The following is a 23,729-nucleotide window of genomic DNA, read 5'->3' on the forward strand; positions in this document are numbered from 1 at the left end:
GAGGTTTGATTTGTTTGTTTTTCAACTGCAAATACTGAAAATAGAGTTAGTGACAGGCGGACTCTGTATTGATTTAGCACAAAAGGACACGTACGCGTTTTTGTCTGCTTCCTGTGGGAGAGATCCATATTTTATTACATAGAAGAAAATTCAATTAACTGACGTTCTCGCTATTCAATTTGCATCAAATTGCTCTGACTATAACAGAACTTTTTTATTGTTGCATAATGCAAATGACAAAATTATTTCTATTTCCAGATAAAAATCTATGGACTTAAAAAATTAATACAAAAAGTAGTTTCAGATTGCGGTGCATACCCAATTTCTCAGTATTTCATACCTAGTTGTCTAGTAGTAGTAGTGGGATAGATATTAAATATAAATTATGTAGGTAGGTGTAGGTTAATAACTAAGAACAATTTTTTTTCTTTTTATTTAATGGTATGTAGAATATCACTACGCTTCACATCTTGATAGTCAAGTCTTGAAATTGATTCATTTCTAAAACTATGAAAGTGTGTAAATATCCCTAACGATAGTTTTTAGATACATGTTATGCAAAATAATTAAAATTAAACTTTAAACAAAACTTTATGATAGTTACATTTGTCAAACAAAGAAATTCCCACATAAAAATTAAACAGTCACTTCATAATACGATCAAACGTTACATCACTATAAAAACTGGAAATTACTTTTCAGCTGCGACTTCATTAACTTTCACTTCGACAGCGACGGCTTCACCTCCTTCACCTTCCTTGTCAACTTTTTCATCGCCGTTCTTTTCACTGTATTTAAATCTGCAACTAAAAATTTCTCTCTCAATCTTCCACCAATAAATTATTTACCTATCGTAACGTTCTCCGTTTACGTCCTCGTCTTCATCTGAACTTTTCGTTCCTTCTTTAGCCAGAATATCGTCTAGATCTTTGTCGACATCTGCCCAAAGTTTATCGTCTCTGGCTTCTTCATCGTCTAGAGCTTTATTAGCCGCTTCATCATCTTTTTCAGTCTCTGGTTCATCTTTTTTTACCGGCGTAGATTCGTCAGTATTTTCCTTAACTTGTTTCTCTTTACCTTCCTTCTCTGCTGTTTCCTTTCGTTGTAACTTCTCCGCACGTTTTTCCAGATCTTTATCTTCTTTGTAACGGATGTACCTTTGCATGTGTGTTCGTTGCTTGCAATGTCTTGCCAAAATTGGGGTAATCATTTCGTCGCTACCGCGACCCACGTACATTTTACAAAGATCACAATAATAAGCCTCTACTTTTCGAATCTGTTCGATTCCCACATTCACAGGTTCCTTATTTATGTCTTTTTTCTCATCATCTTCAGACACGTCACCTAAACAAATCCAGAAAAATTAACTACCCACAAAAAAAAAACAATATGCAATGTTTCTTGCTTATAGTAAGTTAAAAATGAAGACACATTAACAACTTGTGGAAAAACAAGAGTTAATTTTCGTCTCTTTAGACGCTCGAATACAAATCGATTTTGTTATTCAAGTAACACAGAGACGATAGAAATCACTGACAGAAAAAAAAACTTACCATCATTACCAACTGAATCAATTGTTGTAAAGTTTTCAAGGTTGGCCTCATCATCAAATTCATCACTGTTTTCTCCATTTTCGACGCGTTGTTTTCTCTTCAAATGTTCAATCGAACAGCAATGACTCTCATACATCATAGGACTCTTAAATGTGATACTACACAATTTACAGTATGGCATCAAAAACTTTTTCATATTTTTATGCGCATCGGAATTTTGATGAACAGCCTTACGTTGCTTATAATTAAGTTTGCACAACGGGCAGAAATTAGTCCTCGGTGCTAAATCATCGCTCGTTTTCTCCAACTCATTCTGAGCATTCCTCTGTGCTTGTCTCATCTGAGCAAGAATCGATTTTTGCTTAATTGCAACTTTCCTCATCGCCATCATATGAGTTCGACTCTGCAAGTGCAAATCGTACTTTCTGAAAGTGACAGCCTTAATCCCACAATGAGGACAATTTAATTTGATAAAAGTTTTGCGCATCGTGGGTTCATCCCCCGGTTCACCCTTGTCTTCCTTATCGGAAAGTTCTTCTTTAATAGTAGGTTTCTTTTCCTCTTCTGCACCTTCATTGTTATCTTGCTTGTCTTCTTCATCTTCTTCCTCGTTTTTCTCATCTTCGTCTTTTTCTTCTTTTTCCTCGTCGGAATCTTCTTTGTCACTTGCTCGTTTCTTACGAGCGGCTATTGCGCTAAAGAGATAAAAAACAATAAAAAATTGTACGCATTTTGAATTTTATATAAAATATACAAATCAAGTGTTACAAAAAAAACCTGGTGCACTTTAATTAATACTCCTGCATCTGGTCCAAAATGCACGCCATCTTAGGGTAATTTTATGGATTTTCTTTTTGAAATCTTCTCAGTTGTCTCGCTTTAGGCTTTAATAGGAAACAAACTGTTTTTATGTATTGCCATCTGTGCCTAATTAAACTCCCTTTTTGCTAAAGATGTGTAAAAAGCGATTTTTTCAAATGAAATAAATAAAGTCGTTGTGACTAAACAACACAAGTGAATCATTCCCATGCATTTTTGAAGAGTATCTTGAATTCTCCTGTTATAAATGTTAATTCACAAATAAAATTAATAAAACGAACACCTTATCCTTCTGGATATGGCCACAAATCTTGGTATCAGCTTCATCGAGTTTCTTTTTAAGAAAAATTGCATTGTTTACAACATTTTAGTGTTACACAATAACAAATTCAAATTACCCACTTTTGTTCTTTTTTGGTATAAAACGTTTTATTTACCTCCTCATTTTGGAAATTTTAAGTCTCCTGGCGTAGTCTGATGTACGTGAAGGTATAATTCGTTTACGCACGGCATATGAACTGTCAATGAGGCGTCTTCGTGTTGGACGATCTCTAAGCTTCAGGCCCCGTGAGCCTCTAGAACTGATACGTCCTCTGTATCCTCCTCTTGGAGGACCAGACGGTCTACGAAAGTCATCTCTTCGTGAAAACGATGCAGGATGTCGGTCACTCGAAAAACTTCTTCGTTCTGAATAACTTGAATCATAACGACCCGTGCTTGATCCATAACCACCATAAGAACTATCGTGACGTGAACTAGGGGCCTGGACAAGATACTTTTATTAAGTAACACAACGATTGATGCCGTGGAATCAATCCCCCGACATCAAATACGTCGGGTCTTCAAATTACAGAGACAAAACCTTTGCCGAGAAAATTTATTACGAAATTAAAGCGCATCTGCGTTTGATAAATCTCTCAATCTATTGAGCGAAGAATAATTTTTTGTTCTTTAAAAACTCTCCACATCATCAGACTAGATCTTAACCATTACGTTTCCCAATTTGAAATACATCTTTTTGGCAAACTCTATCTCGTTTTACTCTCTCTTTTATTAGAAACAGTTTTGAGTCTTCTCCAGGTTTAGCCTGTGAAACAATTATGCAAAATCAAAGTTCTCATACCTCGTTTCTAGGTCTCTTGCGATCAGGAGAGCGATGACCACTATCACGTCCAGAGTAACTTGAATCCTGTAAGAAAAAATATATTTTCCAACAAATGTTTGATTTCATTAATTTTACCATAAAAAATAAACAACCGCAACAAACTAGTTGCACGGTTTATTTTTACAAAGTTCATTTTTGGTACAAACAAGTGTTATGAAAAATTAACGCAAAGTAATGTAATGTTTAGTGGTCATGTATTTTATTCTAAATTAGATATGATGGAAAATTATATAATGTTTCTTGTTCATAGTAAGTTAAATATGATAAACACATTAACTTGTGGAAAAACAAGAGTTGATTTCTGTCTCTTCTGACGCTCGAATACAAATCGATGTTGTTATTCAAGTAACACAGAGACAAGAAACAATATTAATTGCATTTTCATTAGGTGTTTCATAAATAAAATAAATGACAGTTATTTATTTATCCAGGGAATAACAACTATTTTCCCCAAAATGCAGTTAATTTTCATTCGATAGATTAACGGTGTTTCTTCCAGAGATGTATACAAAACTTTCCTACAAACTTAATTAATAATAAAAAAATATGAATTTGTCAAAATATTCAGTTTATTCAATTGCAATTTTAAGAGTAAAAATTGATATTAAGGAGTCTGTTTACGTCAAAAAACTCCTAATAAATTCAATTCTAGTTTACTTTAAAAGTAAAAGTCGGTATTTTATTTATTTTACTTCCGAGGAAATAAAATACCACATTATTAGACAAAAATGAGAGAATAAAGCGTCACCTTATTCCCTGTTGCGGGAAAACAACATTATACATGTATGAAGTCTGTTTTTAAACGAAAATAAGCTAGCAAATTCAATCATAGAAATTTAAATACAAGACATGGAAATTAATCTTCTAATTATCTCAGCAAAATTTAGTCATAATTTTCGTTTAAATAAAAAACAGACTACCATATTTTCGGCCAGTGGTATTATTTTTGCGATGAAAAAACCAATATAACCTATTACAGACTAGATTATGCTCATAAATGATTGTTAAATGCCTTTAAATAACAAACATTTGTGACACTTTCTCTCGAATTTCGTAAGCCCCTTACCATCCGATATGGCTTGCGAAAATCGTCGTGACCGCCATGTCCCCTGGAGCTGGAATGTCCGGAATACCGCTCATTGGAGCCCCCATACTTGGACCTGGAGTCAAAAGAGTCTGAAAATGACGAATCAAAGTTCCTGCCACCGCCCCCTCGGCTATGATAGCCTCCTCGTCCTCCACCCCATGAACCTCCTCTTCCCGAACCCCCACGGTAGCCACGTGGAGAATAACCACGACCACGTGTCATGGCCGCTGTTTGACTATAACTGCAAACAAACACAACCGAAAGTGAGGAATTGCAAAACTTACAGGATTTACGAAACACAATTCGCAAAATCGCCACACATTCTTACCTCGGCTTGTAGTAACTCATGGTTTACTGAAATGAAAATCCACATCTATTAAAATGATTTTAACAGACTGAAGGTTAGGTAATGTAAAAGTATTTTACGCCGCATTTTTGGAGTCTTATGGCGGATAAATGTAACGATTTGGGAGATAAGAAATGGTAGTTTTTGCTTACCTACTTGGAGTTTTTGGTGAAATTATGTAAAAGGAGTTGCGATAATACTGTTTTCCGTGTTTATGGCAAAAATGAAGGGAAAAATTAAGAAAATAAACACCAGTGACTAACCGGCATCAACGCTTCTTTCCACGATGGCGTCTGCCAAAAATGGCGGTGGTCAACTTCCGTTAAAAATTGTTTCCAAGGACGTTTACAGGGAGCGCTTTGTGATGTAAAAACAATAAATTTTGAGCTTAGTTTTTTTACGCTTTATTTTATTCATAGTTTAGAAGTGCTTAATTTTATGCTTGTTGTATTTTTCGTTTAATTGTCATTTTAAAATCAAATTTGTGTGTTTTTGATGTAACAGTTTTCTGTTTTTGTTGTTGTTTGTTTTCGCCAGGAGATGTCGCTTTAAAATTCATTATCGCCAACCGCACCCTCTGTCAAACACCAACCGAGGTGTTTGGTGACAAGTTCGTAATGGTGGCCGTTGTGAGAAGTGTTAAATAACCATGTCTTTAGAGACCCGTACAAATTCGGCCCTTTTCAAAAGGGCCGAGCAATTGAAACGTTGGGAGGACTCGGACACGAATCGCGAGCCGGTATATCCGAAACAGACCTCGCGGAAAATCAAATTTTCGTCGGGTTGTGTGTTCCTGGCAGCATGCGCCGCGGGTGATAAAGATGAAGTCTTGAGACTTTTGGAAAACGGTGCCGACATAAACACTGCCAATGTCGATGGTCTTACGGCCCTTCATCAGGTAATTCGTACCATCGATACCAAGTCCACCTGTGGCAGAGGTACCCCATTTCCCAGTGACGTAAAACCCGTGTCAACATGGCTACTACAGCTGAGAAGCCAAAAAATTCACAATTTTTGCGATTTTTTCCAACCCAACTGTAGCTATTTTCGTTAAAAATTACTCCATTTTTGACACAGATGAACTTTTGTTTGGTTTCAACGCGGAAGAACCGTTGCTCCAGTGAACGGAGATAAAGAACGCTTTGGGAAATTATTGTAATTATTTACTATGTTTATAATAACTCCAACATTTAAATAGTGTTATTAAGATGATCACAAAGAAATCATTAAAAATGTAATCAAGATTACGTTAGAGACGCATTATTTAACAGAGCATAACTCATTTAAATAACATGATTCTATATTGTTTATTTACACTATTTTTTCATCTGATTTGGCTTTAAACCTGGGCTAAAAATGCGAAATTTTGCTTCTCGAACATAATTCAGTTTTTATATCGAAACTGTAACGTCTAAAAATGATGTAGGTACCCAATGTTGTGACACAATTTATGACTTCATGTAAAATTATGGCTTGTACTTAACATGAGTCACGTAACAACTTTACTTGGATATTATTCTAAATAAATCGCCGTAAAATGAGCAAGTAGGTGTCAACCGTAATGATGATCATCTTCAATGAGTGTTTTTATTTTTACTGTTCCACCAAGGAGGATTTTGGGAACGATCGTTATTTTCTAATTTGAGAACAATTTCAGACATGTTTAGAATGGCCAGTCGGACAAAAAGACGGGATTGTAACGACTATAAAAATTACACTCATTCATTGAAAATTCTATTACTGGCTTTGTTATTCTTCAACGAAAATTTCTTCTTTTAAAAGCTACATACATAAATGAATTATTTTGAACAGTCAAGCTTAAGTTGGCCAATAATGACCAAATTGTCAAGAATTCTTTTGATTTTTTTTTAAATTGATTGAATTGAAGTAAATCAAATAATTTAGAATTGTATACTATTGCTAAAAGAAATGTTTATACTTAAAATTCTAGCCAACACTGCATGGAATTGTGATTACAAGAAAATTCGTTTAAAATGTGAAACCGTTGTCTGATTCGCACAACTGACTTGTTTTCATTGTTACAAATTTAGGTAAATAGGGTAGACCTATGTTGAACTATTTCTGCTTTTAATGACATTTAACTAAAACAAAGCGGTGTAATAATGGTCTAGTTTTTACAGCTTAATTTAATTGCTTGTCGGATAACTATTGTCTAGTAATTATGTAATAATAAAAAACTGTTTGCTTTATTTTAATTGTCGATTATGAATGTTTATTTTTGGTTCGAATTTTAAGATTATTATTAATAGAAGACCTTCAAAACATAAGGCTCCACTAAATTTGAAATGTATCAAGTGGGGCAATTATTGATATTTTTTGTCTTACGTAAAGCAGCGTCATACAATTGATTTTGTATGTTTTGTGTGAAATTTTTCATTTGTCAAGCGGCTTTCTATTGTTAAAAGGAAAAGGTTTATTGTTCCGATATTAAGTAAATTGTAAATATTATGATTTGTTCCATTACTTTGATGTTATTTCTGGGTCGTTACGAACTTGCTGTTGATCAATTAGAAGGTGAATATACTCGGCGTTACCCTCCCTACTTATGTCATAGTTATTTCAAGAAATTACCAGGGTGTAGTTTCACGTTTTTAACATTTATCGGAATATTTCTCAGTTGCTTTATCTTAGATAAATAGCTCGGCATTGGGCAAATACGACAACAATGTCGATGATTGTTATCATAGTGTTGAAAAAGTGTGTTATTTGAAAAAATCCGATAAGTATGTAATTAAATAAAAAGGATGAGTCAAACTGAATTTGCGAGAGCAGACAGAGTTAATCGTTCTTTCTCGTCGGTAATGAATAATGTGGGCATTCAATTTATCAGTCGACTGGTTCGTATCGTTTTTGTTGAATTTAATTTGCACGAGATACAGCGGCCGAGCCCATTGATGCAATCCTTTTGTCTTCACTTGATATTTTTAAGTATGTTTTATGCAGGTTTAGGTTTCCTTATATGGTATAATCGTGTCGAGTTGTGTCGTAAGTCTTGGCGAATTTCTACACGCCATAAACTTGTCAAAATTAGATTGAGGTTTTTAAATGATGACTTTACGATCATTTTAGATCACAAGGGTCTGTGACAATCTCGCATTTGGGGCTCACTTGCCGTGTACTTGTTACACTTTAAGCCCCGGGAAGGTCTGAGATGCGTCTTGAACGCCCCAGCAGGGCGCTTGCATTTTGCAAGGCGAGAACACCAGAAATCTGCGACGGGGTTTCAAAGCCCAGGACTCGGAAACGATAGGTGGTGGAGCTTCGTCGTTGGAATTTCTCGTGGCCGGCGATTTTAGTTCAATTTGCGGGCTAGTGGTTTACTAGAACTCAATTCAGACTAATCTGTCACAGACCCGTTTGTTGACTCGACGATCGATGCCTGATAAAAACCTCCGTTTTGGTTTTTTAAGTGATGATTTTGACCGGGGTTGACTCGAGGTATGGGGCAATCACGCATTTGGGGCTCACATACAGTGTATTTGTTACACAACTAGCCTCGGGAAGGTCTGAGAAAACCCGATAACATTCTAGCAGGATGCTTGTATTTGGCAAGGCGAAGACACCAGAAATAAGCGAAAAAGTTTTTTAGCCAAGGATTGACTTTGCGCATAGGCGATGGAACTTTTCCGTTGGAATTTTTTGTGGGTAGCGATTTTAGTTTAATTTGCGAGCTAGCTGTGCTAGAACTCAATTCAGACTAATCTGTTCCATACCTCAAAGTCCTCTGTGTTTTCTGATAAAAAACCGATTTTCTACAAGGGTAATTTTGTCCGACGACGAAACAAACGCACACAATGTGCAGTTGTTGCAATCTTATTTTTGTTTTGGTCGAGTCAATGACCTTTGTGGTTTTTGTCGTGGAATCACTCATGCCAAAATCCTTGTTAACCAATTCAATTATCAACAAGAGACAAAAACAAATACTAAAAAAAGAAATTGATGCCACACGCCAATAATAATTGAATTTTTCATAAAACTTTTAAAAATTACAAGTAGTGGCTGTTTGACCTACTTGTCGAGAATTGTGGCTAAAATATCTATTCCTGGCGTTTTCAAAATATCGATTCGAATAAAGCTCTTTTTTTAGGGAGTGGTTAAATTTAGAGCAGACGGTCTAAAATTGGACCGAATTGCGGTTTTCTTACAAGAAATTGTATAATACGAGATGGATTAAGGCAAATGGGCTCTTTTTTCATGTTTATGATGGTCGTAAATGTGGGTGAGACAAAATTATGTTACATGAATGGGTACATAATATGCTGTCATCTCGAGACAGATAATCCATTGTTTCAAAATAACCTTTTTTGTAAATAATAAAATTCATAAAATGGAAAATTCTAGAATTATTGTTAGTTTATTTGATATTGTAATAGAAAATTTTGCTACTTTCACAATCACATTGAACTTATTGAATTCAAAGATAAAAACTTTGTTAACTATATTGGACATCCTACATTCGACGCCTATGAATATTTTTCTGATTGAAAATTAATTAAAAATATATTGTTGATATCTCAATTCGAAGACAATGAATAAAAAATTAAATGACCATGAAAGATTACGGATTCGGCATTTACATTTTCAACTCATAAACCGCTGATATTTTTGTAAATATTTTTTTAAGTATTTCATTAATTGATTAGTTTAGTTTTCACATAAAATTGCATCAAAAACAAAACAACAATCTTCAAGTTGTCATGCTTTTTGGTCCTCTTGGTTGACAAAACACGTGCCATCTTTGAAAAAAAAGGTTGGTATTTTAGTCGTCTGATTTAAATCAAATTGTAAAGTCTTTATTTTTATCACGTTTGAATTGAAAGATGTAATAGCATCTTAATATTTTTGGTAATTTTGGCTCTACCAATTTTAAGATTAATTAAAATGTTAAAAAATTATTTAACTAATATTTAAAATTGAAAAGTCGCGTTTGAGGGTTCAAAATTGATTGACATTTATACAGGTTAATTGATAAGAAATTAATTGTTATAATATAGAATTAATTGTTTTATTATCCAATGAAAGTGAAATTAAAAGGCTTAACTATATTAAGATTCGTTTAATAGCATTCTGTCTTATCTGCATCTTTGAAGGGAAATGTTGATATTAATTACATATTTGAATTTTTTTATTTTATTGAAATCACCACTGAATTTTAGCGAGCATTTTAGTTAAAAAAAACACTCAGTATTTGGATCTTACTTGAATTCGGGGTTAAAAAATTGAAAATAGTGAAAATAGATTATCATCATGCTGAAGATAGTAACATGGTTGGTGAAACACGCATCATTGATTAAAGAAACGTTTGATACTCGTAGTTTAGCTGTGATAAATGAAATTGTAAAGTGATTATTTTTACCAGGTTTTCGCCAAATTAAACAGAATTGGATGATTGGATTTGAAGGTGAACTCTTAATTTTTTTATGGAACATGTGCTTTTTAATTTTTATTTTGGTTTATTATTATTTATTATTTTTCTGTTTTCTTTTTTGCCAATTTTGGAATGAATTAAAATAAAGAAAACTACGAATTTTAAAACTGAAAACCACGACGTTTTACAAATTATAATTGCTATACAGGGGGGCTAGTAAGTGAAGAAGTAAAAAATACGATTGAAAGGGAAACGTTGATATTAAATACATTATGCATTTTCATTTTATTTTATTTATTGGAATCACTATTGAATTTTACATTAAAGACTCTTAAAATTTGTATTTTACTTCAATCTAAGGTTAAAAATAAAAAAAAAAGATAAATCTGATCTGAAAATTGTTAGATATTGATCATCCTAGAGGTATTCGAAACACGTGCCTCTGATTAAAGAAAAGTTTGATGGTTTAGCTGAATTAAATGAAATTGTAGTGATTATTTTTTTACAAGATTTTCGCCAAATTTGTTAGAATTGAATAAAACTGAACCCTTAATCTTTTTACTTGTGCTTTTTTACTCTTAATTTGGTTGCTTTTTATTTATTTTTTATTATTACAGCAATGTCTCGATAATCGGAACAGAAAGTTGCCAGAATTATGTGACATCTACAATCTGGATTTTAGGCAGCATGTGTGAAAAAAGAGTTTATAAAGAAGTTCTAAATATTAAAACATAAAATTTAATTATTATATTTTCTAAGAACATTCGAATTACAGATGTCAAGAGTCCGGATTATAGATGTCATTTTACACACTCAAGGTGTTCGGATTACCGAGAGTTCGGATTAGTAAGACATTACTGTATTTTATTTTTTTTATAAAAAACAGTCGCAATCTGCATTAGATTTTATTTTTAAAAGCTTAAAAACACTTGTAATTTGTTACTTAATTTGTCAGATCGTCATCAACACATCACTTGGCTGATGATGTTTAACGTTGAAGAAACAACAAATTTTAGTGGGTTTGGGTGGTAATCTTATGAATAAAAAAGTGTTGCAGTATAATATTTTAATGGACCAATTCAGAGAAATTTAGTTTTTGTTGTAGTTTTTATTAATTGTTTTTATTTTTGTTAGCTAAATTGTGGTATTTTTTTAAAATTTCTTTATTTATAATTTTTTGAACGTGAGCTTGTTGCAGGCGTGCATCGACGATAATTCCGAAATGGTCGAATTTCTAGTCGACCACGGAGCGGACGTGAACCGCGGCGACAACGAAGGATGGACACCATTACACGCGACCGCAAGTTGCGGTTTTTTGTACATTGCCAAATATTTAATCGAAAAAGGTGCGAATGTCGCCGCTGTTAACAACGATGGAGAACTAGCCGTAGACATCTCAGAGTGTCAAAAGATGGAAGATTTACTAAACGAAGAAATCAAAAAGAGAGGTTCTGTCCATTGATTACGAACACTAAAACAAATTTATTTATCTTGATTTTGTGCAGGAATTGACTGTGATGCAGCTCGCAACGAAGAAAAACGTATCATGTTACAAGACGCTAAAGAATGGTTAGCGACCAAAAGTCCACTAGTGGATGCACCGCACCCCAAAAATGGGGCTACGGCTCTCCATGTGGCTGCGGCTAAGGGATACACGGACGTTATGAAGTCGGTTGTTAAAATTACTGAAATTTTTTATATTTTGATCATTGAATTCTAGAATTTTGCTCCAATGTGGGGCGGATATCGACGCCCAAGACATTGACGGATGGACTCCTCTGCACGCCGCCGCCCATTGGGGTCATAAAGACGCCTGCCAAATCCTGGCAGAAAATCTCGCCGACATGGAGGCGAAAAATTACGTCGTAGGTCATTAATTTCTTAACCGAAACATTTTTTTTTATCTTTTATTTACTAGGGCCAAACTCCGTTCGATTTGGCCGATAATGACATGTTGAAATTTTTGGAGGATCTCAAGAAAAAACAAAACAAAGAAGACGTGCTTAATAGGCGGCAAGCGAAAAAGAGAGCCGAAATACAGGATAGGACCATCGAAATTGAAACGCCGAGTAAAGTTAAAAAAGTTGAAGTGGAAATAGAAAAGGAGGAGAAACAGGATGATAATATTGGTGAGTTGAGTAAGATTCGAGGAATTTTCGTTCCATAATGCTTACTTTATAAATATGTTTTTCTTTTCTGCTGCTTTAAAGAAATGGACGTGTCTAGTGAAAGTGAATCCGAGACTGAAAGCAGTTCTGAAACAGAATCGAACAGCACTGATGATGGTAATTTTTGTCAGTCTGTATTCATTGATAACTTGTACAGCATCGATATGTTTCGAATAAGCATGAACGAAAAATGACAACAATAAATATAGCTCTTTGTTTAGTACTTTTATCAATTTTTTCTCTTTCCGGAGACACTCGACATGATTTTGTGCATGAAAAAACACAATTAACAGTTTTTCTTACATAATTAACGCAAAAAATACTAAGAATTTCAATTTCTAACTAGTAAATTAGTTAACTGTTCTAACGCCTAAACAAAGAGCAGCGCGAATAATCCACGAATTAACATTAATATTTCTATGATTGTTGGATAACTTTTTTATTTTTGGATTTGTTTACAGAGAAGAAGAATAGAGTGAATTCTTTAGATGCAGTAAGCATATCAAATAAGCCTGCAGAATCTACAAGACTGCCACCTAGTGTGCCTCCTAAACAATTAGTTGATTCAAATAATGAAGATAATGCACCTTCTTGGAGGAAGCAGAATACACGACAAACCAAAGCCGATTTACCAAGTCCTGTAAAAACGACCGGTAATTAAATCCATTTAAAAAAAAATAAATTTGAAAGAAATGATTTTAGCCGATTCTGTAAATAATGAAAACGACGTTACCCTCCGAAGACCCAGTAGTTTACAAGCAGACAAAGAGTGAGTGTTTCTTATTGCTTCATTTACAAAGTAATAACTCCTTCGCAAAATGAGCTTCGCCTATTAACAATATTGACATAACCAAGAAATGAATTATTTCATCTTGCAAAGGGGAAATTAATAGCTTATTTTAATCGACTTTTTCTCCAGTTTTTACTACTTTTATTTCTTTTCGAATGATTTGTTTTTAAGGTAGTAGAAACTGATTGCATCTAACGCTCTGACACTTGCTTGTATTGTTTAGGTTCTACTCGAAATACGAGGAACTGCATGCACGCATTAAGAAATATAGAAATAGCAATGACATTATTCCTTATTCGACTAGACCTCATTCCGACATTATCCCAAATTCCTATTCAACTTCTCAGCAGCATTACAGGTATGCACGTATTAGTGTCCGAATGTTATATATTATAAAGCGATTGTTTTTTTAATAACAAAAGGGCAAGCAGATATTAACAATTTAATACATTTTTAACGCTTAACGACCATCGCTTTATAATTCGTTGTTGAGATGTATTTAGTCATGTAGTCAATGCTTTTTTACGATTGTGTAGGAGATTAAATGTCTGCACAACTGTTTTGTCACGATTTATTGGCATTTGCATGAAAAACTTCTCTTGATAAAAATTTACATAAATTTTATGATAATGTAACAAAAACGATAATTAAAATTAAAATATTACGACCGATTATCACTTGTAACTTATATTTTGTGACAAGTCATAAGTTTTTGAATTTGGGTTAATTGAAATTAGATAAATCATTTCAAATTGATATGGGCGTTTATTTATTTATTCTATTTATAATTTTATATTTTTTACGAAAATAAATGCTTCCTTACACAATCAAAATAAGAATATATGACATTATTTTATATTTATTTTATTCTAGGAGTTCGAAAGAAGACAGTAATGAAAATAACAGTACATCATCAACGAAAACATCACCGGTAATGAGTCCTGTATCCAACAATCAACCACTTCGAAGGTAAGAAAAGTAATTGAAATATCGGGATTCAGCTTATTGTGTTGTCAATTCGTATATTGATATTGTGAATTCTTTTGTTAGCGGTTTAAAATTGCCAATTGGCACAAATCAACCTGTTACTACCACTAGCACTCCAACAACTCCTACAACTCCCGGTGGCACTAGACTTCAAATGTTTAAAAACTTCTTCAAGTATGAGTTTCGTTCAGTCTTAACTGAGTTTGTGTGACGTTGCTTACTAAACGTTTGATTTCAATTCTCGTTTTTATTTTTATTTAATCGATTTATTATAATTTTGGTCGCCGATATTAACATTTGTATTTCCCTCAATGTAAATAAAACTGATTGATATTTTTAAAGGTCGTTCGTGCCTCCTGTCCGAGACGAGGAAAGTGAAACGCAACGCAAAGCTCACGCGAAACGCGTCCGTGAAACGCGTCGATCAACTCAAGGTGTGACGTTGGAAGAAATCAAATCAGCTGAACAATTTGTCAAGAAGAAGAATCAACCCAATTGTAATAACAATAACAATGAGCAAGTAAGTCCTGTTGTTATTTTTCAGTACGTTTCATGGCTTATTCATCAGGAGTGGTGGATAATTTTTGTAATAATACAAATTTTTTCATCATTTAATATCATATGTAATGTGTACTAACAGTCTGGAGCTAACGGGGAATCCCCTAACGGAGTGAGTGTGACCGCTACAATAACCACTGCGGCACCTACTGTTATAACACGTGATACTGAAGAACCTAGTGTTACTCATGAGCGTAGGCCGTCGTGGAGACTGAAAATAGACAGTAGTAGTAAGGTGAGTTTAGGTGTTGTGAAAGTCGACTCTGGAGCCTGAAAGTGGAAGATTTTCTCTCTCTTCGCTTTTCTTTGCCATTTTCTTTCTTATAAATGTTACATGCAGATTTACCAAGGGAGGAGGTTACTCTTTTTTTGTAAAAAAAATTTTTTTTTGGTTCTCAAGATTCTAGCCAAAAATTTTTACTCCATTTTAATCACAAAAATTGTTAGAAAACTAATTGTTTTGGAGACGTTGAATCTTACTTTAATAACATGTAACTTAAAATTAAAATATGTAGTCAATAATATTTCACACATTTTTTGGTCAATTTATTTCTCCAATGTAACTTTTTTAAGCAGGAAAGAAAAGTTGACGAAAACATATAGGTTCTTATATCGGGTGTTTCAGAAATGTGTGGCATAATTTTAACCACGAATACCCCTCTACAAATGAGAATAGCACAGTATTTATTGACCCACTTCAAAAAAATAGAAAAATTACAGCATCCCACATATCGATATGAAAAAATTATTTTCTGGAAATATTTTTCTTATCGTTTATCCAATTATTATGAAACTTTGCATGTAAGGGGACTAAAAGAAGACACTCTTTGATATGGTGTAAACGGAAGTCTTGTAAAAGCTATACATTTTCAGTGGCAATGGGGCTCTTTCAGTTTTTGTATAATGAAAGCCCAATCATGTTTTCATAAAAAAGGTACTCTTGTTTTATAACCCAAAATGTACTATTTTAAACTCATTTTTTCATACCGATTTTTGAAAAGTTGTAATTTTTCTATTTTTTGAGGTGGGTAAATGAATACTGTGGTATTTATTCTTATTTGTAGAGGGATACTCGTGATTAAAATTATGCTACACATTTTTGAATTACCCCCGATATACAGTTCTTATACAGGGTGTTTCACAATTCGCGCCCCAAAGAAAAATTCCAAGATAACAAAAACATGAAAAAATGTCTGAAAAAAAAAATCATTCATGAAAAAAATCTGTCAAAAAAATTTTACATTTATTTTTTGACATTTGATATTTTGTTATGTCTATTCAATGTTACTGATTAAAAAAACTAGGATTTAAGGATATTCGTGAATAGGTTGCTATAAATTGGTTAAGCTGGTGTTTGGTGACAAACAAAAGATATCGTAACCAGTGTCAAAATTTAGGTTAAGTCACCTGTCAGCTTGATTGGATAATTCATTTCATAGTTGACAACAGGTTGACAGAAAACGTCAACCATCAATAACAAGGGGTAACCAACCTTAAGCTTTCAAAATTACTTCTGCAAATTCTAGTTACAAACAACATGAAAAACGTAATTTTCCTAAAAGTTCAAATCCTAGGTGGTAATTTCTTGTTAACAAATCTTTACATGTTTTTTCATAATTATTTAGTACAGGTACAAAAATGTTGCCAATTACTCGTAGTTACAATTTAGGATGCAGCTTCCTTGTTTCTTCTTCTAATAGCCTGCAGGAAAAAAATAGAAAATCATTTTCCAACAGAAATAAATAAAGTTAAGACACTGCAAAATTTAAACTCCCATAATTTCTAAATTTTTATAGATAGAATTTTTCCTGGTATCGTACCTTACATGACACTTTTCTCTGAGGCGCGAGTGCTGAAACAGCCTGTATAGTTCCGGATTTTGTGTTAGTAGGGTAAAAACGGATTTTCAAAGAATTTAATATTTTAAAACAAGGACTGAAAATTTGACTAGTTAATAAAATAAAATTTGAGAGTAAAATCTTCTACTTTTTATTTTTTTTGGGGGGGTACAAATTTAATGACAGGTAATTATGTGTTGATTTTAATCGTTAATTAATTATCGGTTTTCCTAGTTGATTTTGTAAATATCAATCCTTACTGTAGTAATTTTTTTTCAGATTTGCGTTTTGGTTTTTCTTCTAAGCTTGTACTTAATCTGTAATCCTATCCAACATATTTTGTACTTAACGTCACTTCTCTTGTATTATTACGTTAAGCATGCATGTTAGTGTAATGCTGTTGTAATTAGTTGTAGCACAAAAATAATATTTTTATTTACTTCTGGAGTGTCATAATAACCTAACACATCTCGTAATTTGTTGAAAATTAAATACCAAAGCTAGTTTAAAGGATGTTTTAATAAATGTTTATTTAACAACGTTGTGTTTAATAATTTTTGGGGAAAGTCCAGCTTAACTCGGGGTTGGGCATAAATGTGTGCACGCTAATACTTTTTGTTGGATGTAGTTTAAACTGGAAGATGCAACGAAATCCTCTGAACCACCAAGCACTCCGTCCTTTGTCCGTCGCACCGTCACACAAAATACCATCACGAACCCCAGACCGTCGTCGGCACCGGTCGAAACGGCCGAAACTACGGTCACGTTACCATTGAGAAGGCCAAAATCGCAAGACGAAAAAGGTAATTAAATATTTTTTTCTTGTCGAAATTTTAATCAATTTGTACAGAACAAGACAAAGAAAATGACGTACGGAACGCTCAAGCTACCCTCGCCACACAGGCGGCCATCCAGCGAAGAAGGAGGCCCAAGAGGAGATCGACGGGGGTTGTGTCGTTTGAAAATATGGATGTGAGTGGTTAAGCTTCTGTTTTTGACTGACTTTCTCATTTTTTTATCCATTTAGGATATGGATCAAGATAAGGATCCGTCAGGAGGTGGTGATTATGAAGATAGTTCGAAATTGAATCACGAAGAGGTGAGGCTTTTACGATTTGTTGCTTGTAAAATAGTTTTGCGTTCAATTAATTTGTTTATTTCGTTCATTTATTTTTATTGGCAGAGATTACTCGACGTCTCTAATTCGATTTCTTTAAATACAGTCGAAATATAAAATAATCGTAAATTTTCCACATGTGGTTATGTGTGAAATTGGACTTCACATATCGAAATCAATACATAAAGTGTCAAGGGCGCTCATTTCACACATGTCACATGACAACTAAATTTTGAAGTAGTTTAAATATTGTAGGAAAAACGTTGTTTACATTATGTGTGCGAAACTGTTTTTTAAACAAACAGTTGTTTCGCACACTTTGGATAAAATTAACCATTATTGTTTGACATGTCATTTAAAAATTATTAATGACTAATGTTTTTTTCTCGTTATTTTCTTTGTTGCGTATTGCAAAAGTCTATTTTTTTACTGACAAATACATAAACCCAGTTAGTGGGAAGCGATGAAAGGGGCAAGGTTTTGGAAGATTCACTGAGCATTATTTTTAAAAAGTTTGTCATCGCTCAATTAAACAAATACAAACAAAATTAATTTTTAAACCAAGGAAATCGTAACAGTTTTATGAGTCGACGAAAATTGGAACCTTGTGGTCACTACAATGCCAACTCTAATCTCATTGTTGTAAAGTTTAACGCCCATAGAATTATATAATTTTTACGATAAAAATATTTGATTAAAAGTACGCACAAAATGAAAGTGCTGGTCTTGGGTGAAAGATATTTAAAATAAATGTTACCTCCAGAAGCGTCTTTTGCAAATATTTTCGCGATTTTTTTCGTAATTGCTTATACTTTAACGATGCTCCTAATGGAGGTAAGTTTCACTTCCAATGAGTTTTCTATTTTTATTTTTTTGTTGCCAACTATTTAAATTTCCCGGGCGAACTCGTCGATTTTTATTGACAATTTAAGCGGTTGTTGCTTACCAACCTTCTAGTTCCTAGGTAACTTTACTAAAATATGAAATTGTTGTCTCGCAACTGAACTAATAGTGCTTTTGACCTTGATTGTCTCTTACACTTATTAATTACTGTTTTCATTTTTAGCTAAACTAATTACGTCTCGTGTAATTGCCATATTTCGACGCTATTATTAAACCAATAATTTGGCAAACTTGCAAAATATCATCGTTATTATTAGCCGTGTTGTGTCGTTTAAACTTTTTTCTTCTAATAAATTAATTAAGAAACTTATAAAATTTAATTTTAAACTAAACCGAATTATCTTTCGCTCGTTAAACTCTACAGCTTATGCATGCCTAAAATAACTCTTAACTGCACCTAAATATACGAATTATCTCGGATTTCCACCACCGAAACTCGTCAACTCCCGGTTAACCCTGATGCGAAAAGTAAAATAAACAGTCTTAATGTAGGTTATTAAAACCGAAAATAGTGCGATCAATTTTAAACAAGCGAGTTAAATTTTCACGAGAATAAATCGTCATTCATTAAATTATTTCGCGGTTTCGGTTTTATTCGCACGTGCCGGTGAAACCTTGGCCAGGTGCGAAGTTACATTTCTCATAAACCAGGATTGGCGAGCGTTCAGAAAATCGACAAAAAGACCAGAAATGCCAATTATTTGTGGTGTATGACATGTGGGGGATTTTTTTGGATTTTCTTTACGTAGACGACGTGGGCGCATGTATTTTGGTAATTTTGACGAACAGATTCATACCTTGAAGCAGTTCATGAAAAACAAGGGTTTCAAAATATTTGAACATTTATTTAAAAAAAAAATTAATGAAATAGTGTTTCATTGAGAGTTTGTTTTTTGTCTAGTTGCAGGAAAATCAAAATTAGACAAAGATAGAGAGTCGTTTAGTGGGATTTAAATAGCTTGCTAGTTTAGTTGGTGTATATTAGAGTTTCCACGAGTTCAGTCTGTTTCATGTTCGAGTTCAATGCGAAACTTATTTGTATACTATGATTTTTTTAAGTCTTGTGTTTAAATCTTTTGCCAGAATTATAAATTATAACACGTGACGTACGTTTGGGGAAGACTTCCTGTGTTTTCTAGTGTTGCACGAGTGATACACTTTCTTTTTAATCGAGAAAAATGTCTTTCCACGGTAAACAACCGGTTCCTCCTTTGAGACGTCGTTCATCTTCAGCGGTTCGAAGCAATGGAAATTCGTATAGTAACAGGCCAAGGAGTATGGGGTATTATGGGGCAAATACTGTCGGTTATACTTCTCCTTATACATCGACAAGCCCCTATTCTTCTTCATCTTACGGCAGTTATAGTTCGAATTACAAAAGTCCTTATTTTCCTAATGGTTACAGGGGAAGTTCCGGTTATGCCAGTATAACAATCCCTGCAAAGAGTCTAGCTAATATAAATCTGGTGACTCCTAATTATTCTAAAACGTACGAGAACAACAGGGATTATACAGGGCATAGGTCGCGAAGGGATTTATCGAGGACAGGGAGTTTTAATAGAGACAGGGATCGGTCTTTATCAAGATCGCATAATTCTTTAGCTGGTAGTAGTTTGGGTTCAAAGTCAATAAGTTTAAATTCTTTGACATCAGAGGGTTACATTGTACGAATTTCAACAAATTCGAGTCTTTTTACTGAGTGAGTTTCAATCATTTTCAGAGTGATAGATCGAGCAGATCCCGCTTAGGAAGCACTTCGGATATTAGAAACGAAAACGGCGAAATTGACTATAAAAAATTGTATGAACAAGCTCTCGTCGAAAACAGCGAACTTAAGGACAAATTGAAAAAGACAGACCAAGAATTGAGGGACACAAAACAGACATTGGAAAAACTCAAACTTGTGGTAAGTCTCGTCTCGCCTTCACAATTTTTTTTTGTTAATGAAAATTATTACAGACGAGTAAAAATTCGTTATCGGAATTAGAAAAACGCGAACGGAGGGCAATGGAACGAAAGTTGAGCGAGATGGAGGAGGAATTAAAGGTAGGTATTTTAATTTGTTATAATTTAATTCTTGTTTCTTCCAGCATAATGGCATTTTTTGTACCAGTATTATTTCGTAGTTTGCAGCAAGCTTTTTTGTTTTTTTGGATGATTTTTTTACGGAAATTTGACATAATTTTAGTTAACCATTTTCTAACACTAACAGATTAACAGCAACAACACCACATAAAACACAATATTATTTTTTTGCACAACAAACAACAAACAATGCACAATTTTGTGAATTATTTCGTGTCTGAACGATTATTTTTGATGACACAATGATTTTTTACTCGTAAAATTGGAGCACACCATTTTATTTTTAAATTTGGTGGTAAACGTCCTTGTGGTTGTGAGAAAAAATCGAAAATAATTAATTATAACTTTTTTTCGAGTTTTGTAATTATAAACACGTGCGAGATTTATTTTGAACATTTCAAAAATGAATATACTGAGTAACACTAGAAATGCAACACGTCATATTTGTTTTGCCTGAAAGTGTGAGTTGGCGCGAAATTCAAGTTCGACAAACTAAAATTACGGTTTGTAGGTCAATTGTAATTAAAAATTGGCAATATGACAGAATATGTTGAATTTATCGCAAATAAAAATGAAACAATTTTTTTCCTGGGTTGATTTTATTGTCGTACAAAAAATTGATGTTAAATTTCGAATGTCACTCAGTGTATTGGTGAAAAATGACTTGCAAATATTGCATGTAAAAATAAAATGCGGTATTTTTTCGGTGTAAATGAATTACTGTGTTGCTATTTTTATTCTCATCATGTGCATGTAAAACGTATAAATAGCAATCTTATTATCACGTGATACGTTTGTCTTGGGTTATTTTTGTTTTTCATTTCGTTTTTGGTTTATTTTTACGAATTTCTTGACCTGAGTCTGTCCGAAATGATTTAGCAGAGACAAGAGAATTAAATGGATTTTGTACTGTTTTGTATTAAAAAGAATCGGGTCAACGTGAAACCCAAATATTTTATAAATAAGTCGCCAAATCTAATTCCGTACCAATTGCCTAATACATAATTAATTGCTTTTCATGTGTCGCTCTAATTTTATCAGTAAATATAAAGTTTACATAGCGCTAACTCAGTATGATGGAAGCTTTGAATCTAGTTTATATTTTCAGGATTTTTTTCTCTACGTAATTAATAAAAGTTGTGTAATTGTGATTTCTTAGAGATACACGTTGTATTATTGTTTTAGCAATTGCAAAAATTGAAAGCCGAGAATGAACGTTTAAAGGCTGACAACAGGTCTCTCACACGTGTCATCACCAAACTTACCAACTCTCCAAAAAAATAGGTAAAACTCGTTAAAACGCCATGCAGCTGATTTCGCCCATTTTTTTAATGAAATTGTTTCGTGTTGTTCATTTTGTTTTCTTATTATTGTACACTTGTTTTGTGTTCAAATGTTGGATGATGGTAGAACGCATATTCACACACCTAATAACAAAAAAAAAGTTTTTCTTTCTTTTAAATTGTTAACATACTAACATACTCTCTCACATTTCCAATTTTGTGCAGTGTTTTTTGTTTTTGTAACTGATTTTGTGTTGTATGTTTGAATTTTTGAGCTTTTTCGACAGCACTCAAAACGGACATAAATCGATATTCACACGGCTTTTAATTATTCGTATGTGAGCATGAGTTTGAAACTGGAGTCGATGAGTTGTTATTAATTTGAAAATTGAATTTTTCAGCAGTTGGATATTATGAAGGTAGAAAATCAGAAGCTAAAGGACGAGAATGGAGCGCTTATTAGAGTGATTAGTAAGTTATCGAAATAGCATAAGCCTTAGAAGTTTTAATTTTCCTATTGCATTTTACACTAAATACGACTATAATTACTAGAACTTCGTAGTCCGAAGTCGTTTCCTTCCTTTTTTGTTGTAATCAAGTATTATTGTTATTTTTAATTTATTGAAAATTGTACGAAACGAATGACCACACATTTAAGTAATGTCTGTTTCAAATAGCTGTGCTAAGTAACAGTTCCTGTTGTCTAGCAACTAGCAGTGAATTTGAGGCAAATTTTACATTTTGACATTAATAAGGCATTTGTGTTGGATTGCTTGTAGTTTGCTGGTTGTGTGATATTATTTGCTTTTTATTTATTTTGACATCCATCAACTGTAGGAAAAGACATGTAACTTTTTTCTAGCATGTGTTGTGTATTAAATAAACACTTCATTTTTACTAAACGAACATGTCAATTTAAAGTATATTTTTTGTAAAACATATAAACATGTTGTATTATATAAATGTATTTAAATGTACTGTACTTTGTGAATAACTTATTATTAACAATTGTTGTGATTTTAATGTTACAAAAAATATATAAATTATTTGTTTTTTTCTCGATATTCGTTTTATAATGCTTATATTTCATGTGTTCGACATCAAATATAGGCATTATAAATTTGTTTTCCTTAGGTAATGTACAAAATCATTTTTTAACAAAAGTTTAAATTGTTAGAATCTAGTCCAAAGATAAAAAACTTGCGACAAATTTTGTTAAGCACTTTTCACCTGTTAAATGTTTTTAACTTTCAAATTATGCCATAAGGTGCTAAATATCAGTAAGTTCAAGTTTATATCAAAACTTTACATACATATGAATTTTGTCTGTGACTATAAAATTGTATTTCTTGTGAAATATACTTGGGACTGAAAAAACTATTTGATGGAATATTTTTTTCATTAACGATTACATTTGTACATACAGTTTGTTAATTTCTAGCGTTTTAACGTTTTATTTCATTGAACTTGTGCCTTGCTTCCCTTTGTATTTATTATATAAATTTTTAGTTAGTGTGTAAATTATTTCATGTATTTATTCCTTGTTTAGAGGCTGGTAGAATATCATGTGAATAGTGATTTTATAGCTGATTCTTTAATAAAATCCTGATACGAATTTGAGTTTTGTCTTCTTCATCGGAG

At 33.1% G+C, this 23,729-nt stretch overlaps 2 protein-coding genes across 12 annotated transcripts; one reads left to right on the forward strand and one right to left on the reverse strand.

The window, feature by feature from the left end:
* Positions 1-417: 417 nt before the first annotated feature.
* LOC123015354 (gelsolin-related protein of 125 kDa) lies at positions 418-5,272 on the reverse strand. 5 transcript variants are annotated; one of them, XM_044415079.1, is made up of 8 exons: positions 5,123-5,272; positions 4,953-4,978; positions 4,604-4,865; positions 3,496-3,561; positions 2,810-3,135; positions 1,554-2,248; positions 849-1,344; positions 418-800 (listed from the first exon to the last, which is right to left on the reverse strand). In XM_044415079.1, the coding sequence occupies exons 2-8, from the start codon at positions 4,970-4,972 to the stop codon at positions 692-694; spliced, it is 1,974 nt and encodes a 657-aa protein (XP_044271014.1). In that variant the 5' UTR covers positions 4,973-4,978; positions 5,123-5,272; the 3' UTR covers positions 418-691. The 5 variants fall into 5 exon arrangements, with proteins under 5 accessions (XP_044271014.1, XP_044271012.1, XP_044271013.1 ...); XM_044415077.1 differs by having other exon boundaries at positions 418-806; XM_044415078.1 differs by having other exon boundaries at positions 418-806; positions 5,127-5,260.
* Positions 5,273-5,557: 285 nt separating this feature from the next.
* LOC123015289 (protein phosphatase 1 regulatory subunit 12A) lies at positions 5,558-23,703 on the forward strand. 7 transcript variants are annotated; one of them, XM_044414944.1, is made up of 20 exons: positions 5,558-5,868; positions 11,558-11,807; positions 11,865-12,027; positions 12,080-12,224; positions 12,278-12,488; positions 12,570-12,644; positions 12,989-13,180; positions 13,230-13,296; positions 13,541-13,675; positions 14,191-14,286; positions 14,368-14,478; positions 14,647-14,824; positions 14,945-15,097; positions 17,329-17,503; positions 17,551-17,672; positions 17,728-17,799; positions 20,441-20,626; positions 20,680-20,766; positions 21,991-22,089; positions 22,490-23,703. In XM_044414944.1, exons 1-19 carry the CDS (start codon positions 5,620-5,622, stop codon positions 22,087-22,089), a joined length of 2,766 nt encoding a protein of 921 aa, XP_044270879.1. In that variant the 5' UTR covers positions 5,558-5,619; the 3' UTR covers positions 22,490-23,703. The 7 variants fall into 7 exon arrangements, with proteins under 7 accessions (XP_044270879.1, XP_044270880.1, XP_044270884.1 ...); XM_044414945.1 differs by lacking the exon at positions 21,991-22,089; XM_044414949.1 differs by lacking the exon at positions 14,945-15,097.
* The last annotated feature ends 26 nt before the right edge of the window (positions 23,704-23,729 follow it).

This window comes from Tribolium madens, unplaced genomic scaffold, assembly GCF_015345945.1.
Source record: "Tribolium madens isolate multiple individuals breed KSU strain unplaced genomic scaffold, Tmad_KSU_1.1 Scaffold_97;HRSCAF=244;Tcas5.2_LG3a, whole genome shotgun sequence".
Classification (NCBI taxonomy): domain Eukaryota; kingdom Metazoa; phylum Arthropoda; class Insecta; order Coleoptera; family Tenebrionidae; genus Tribolium; species Tribolium madens.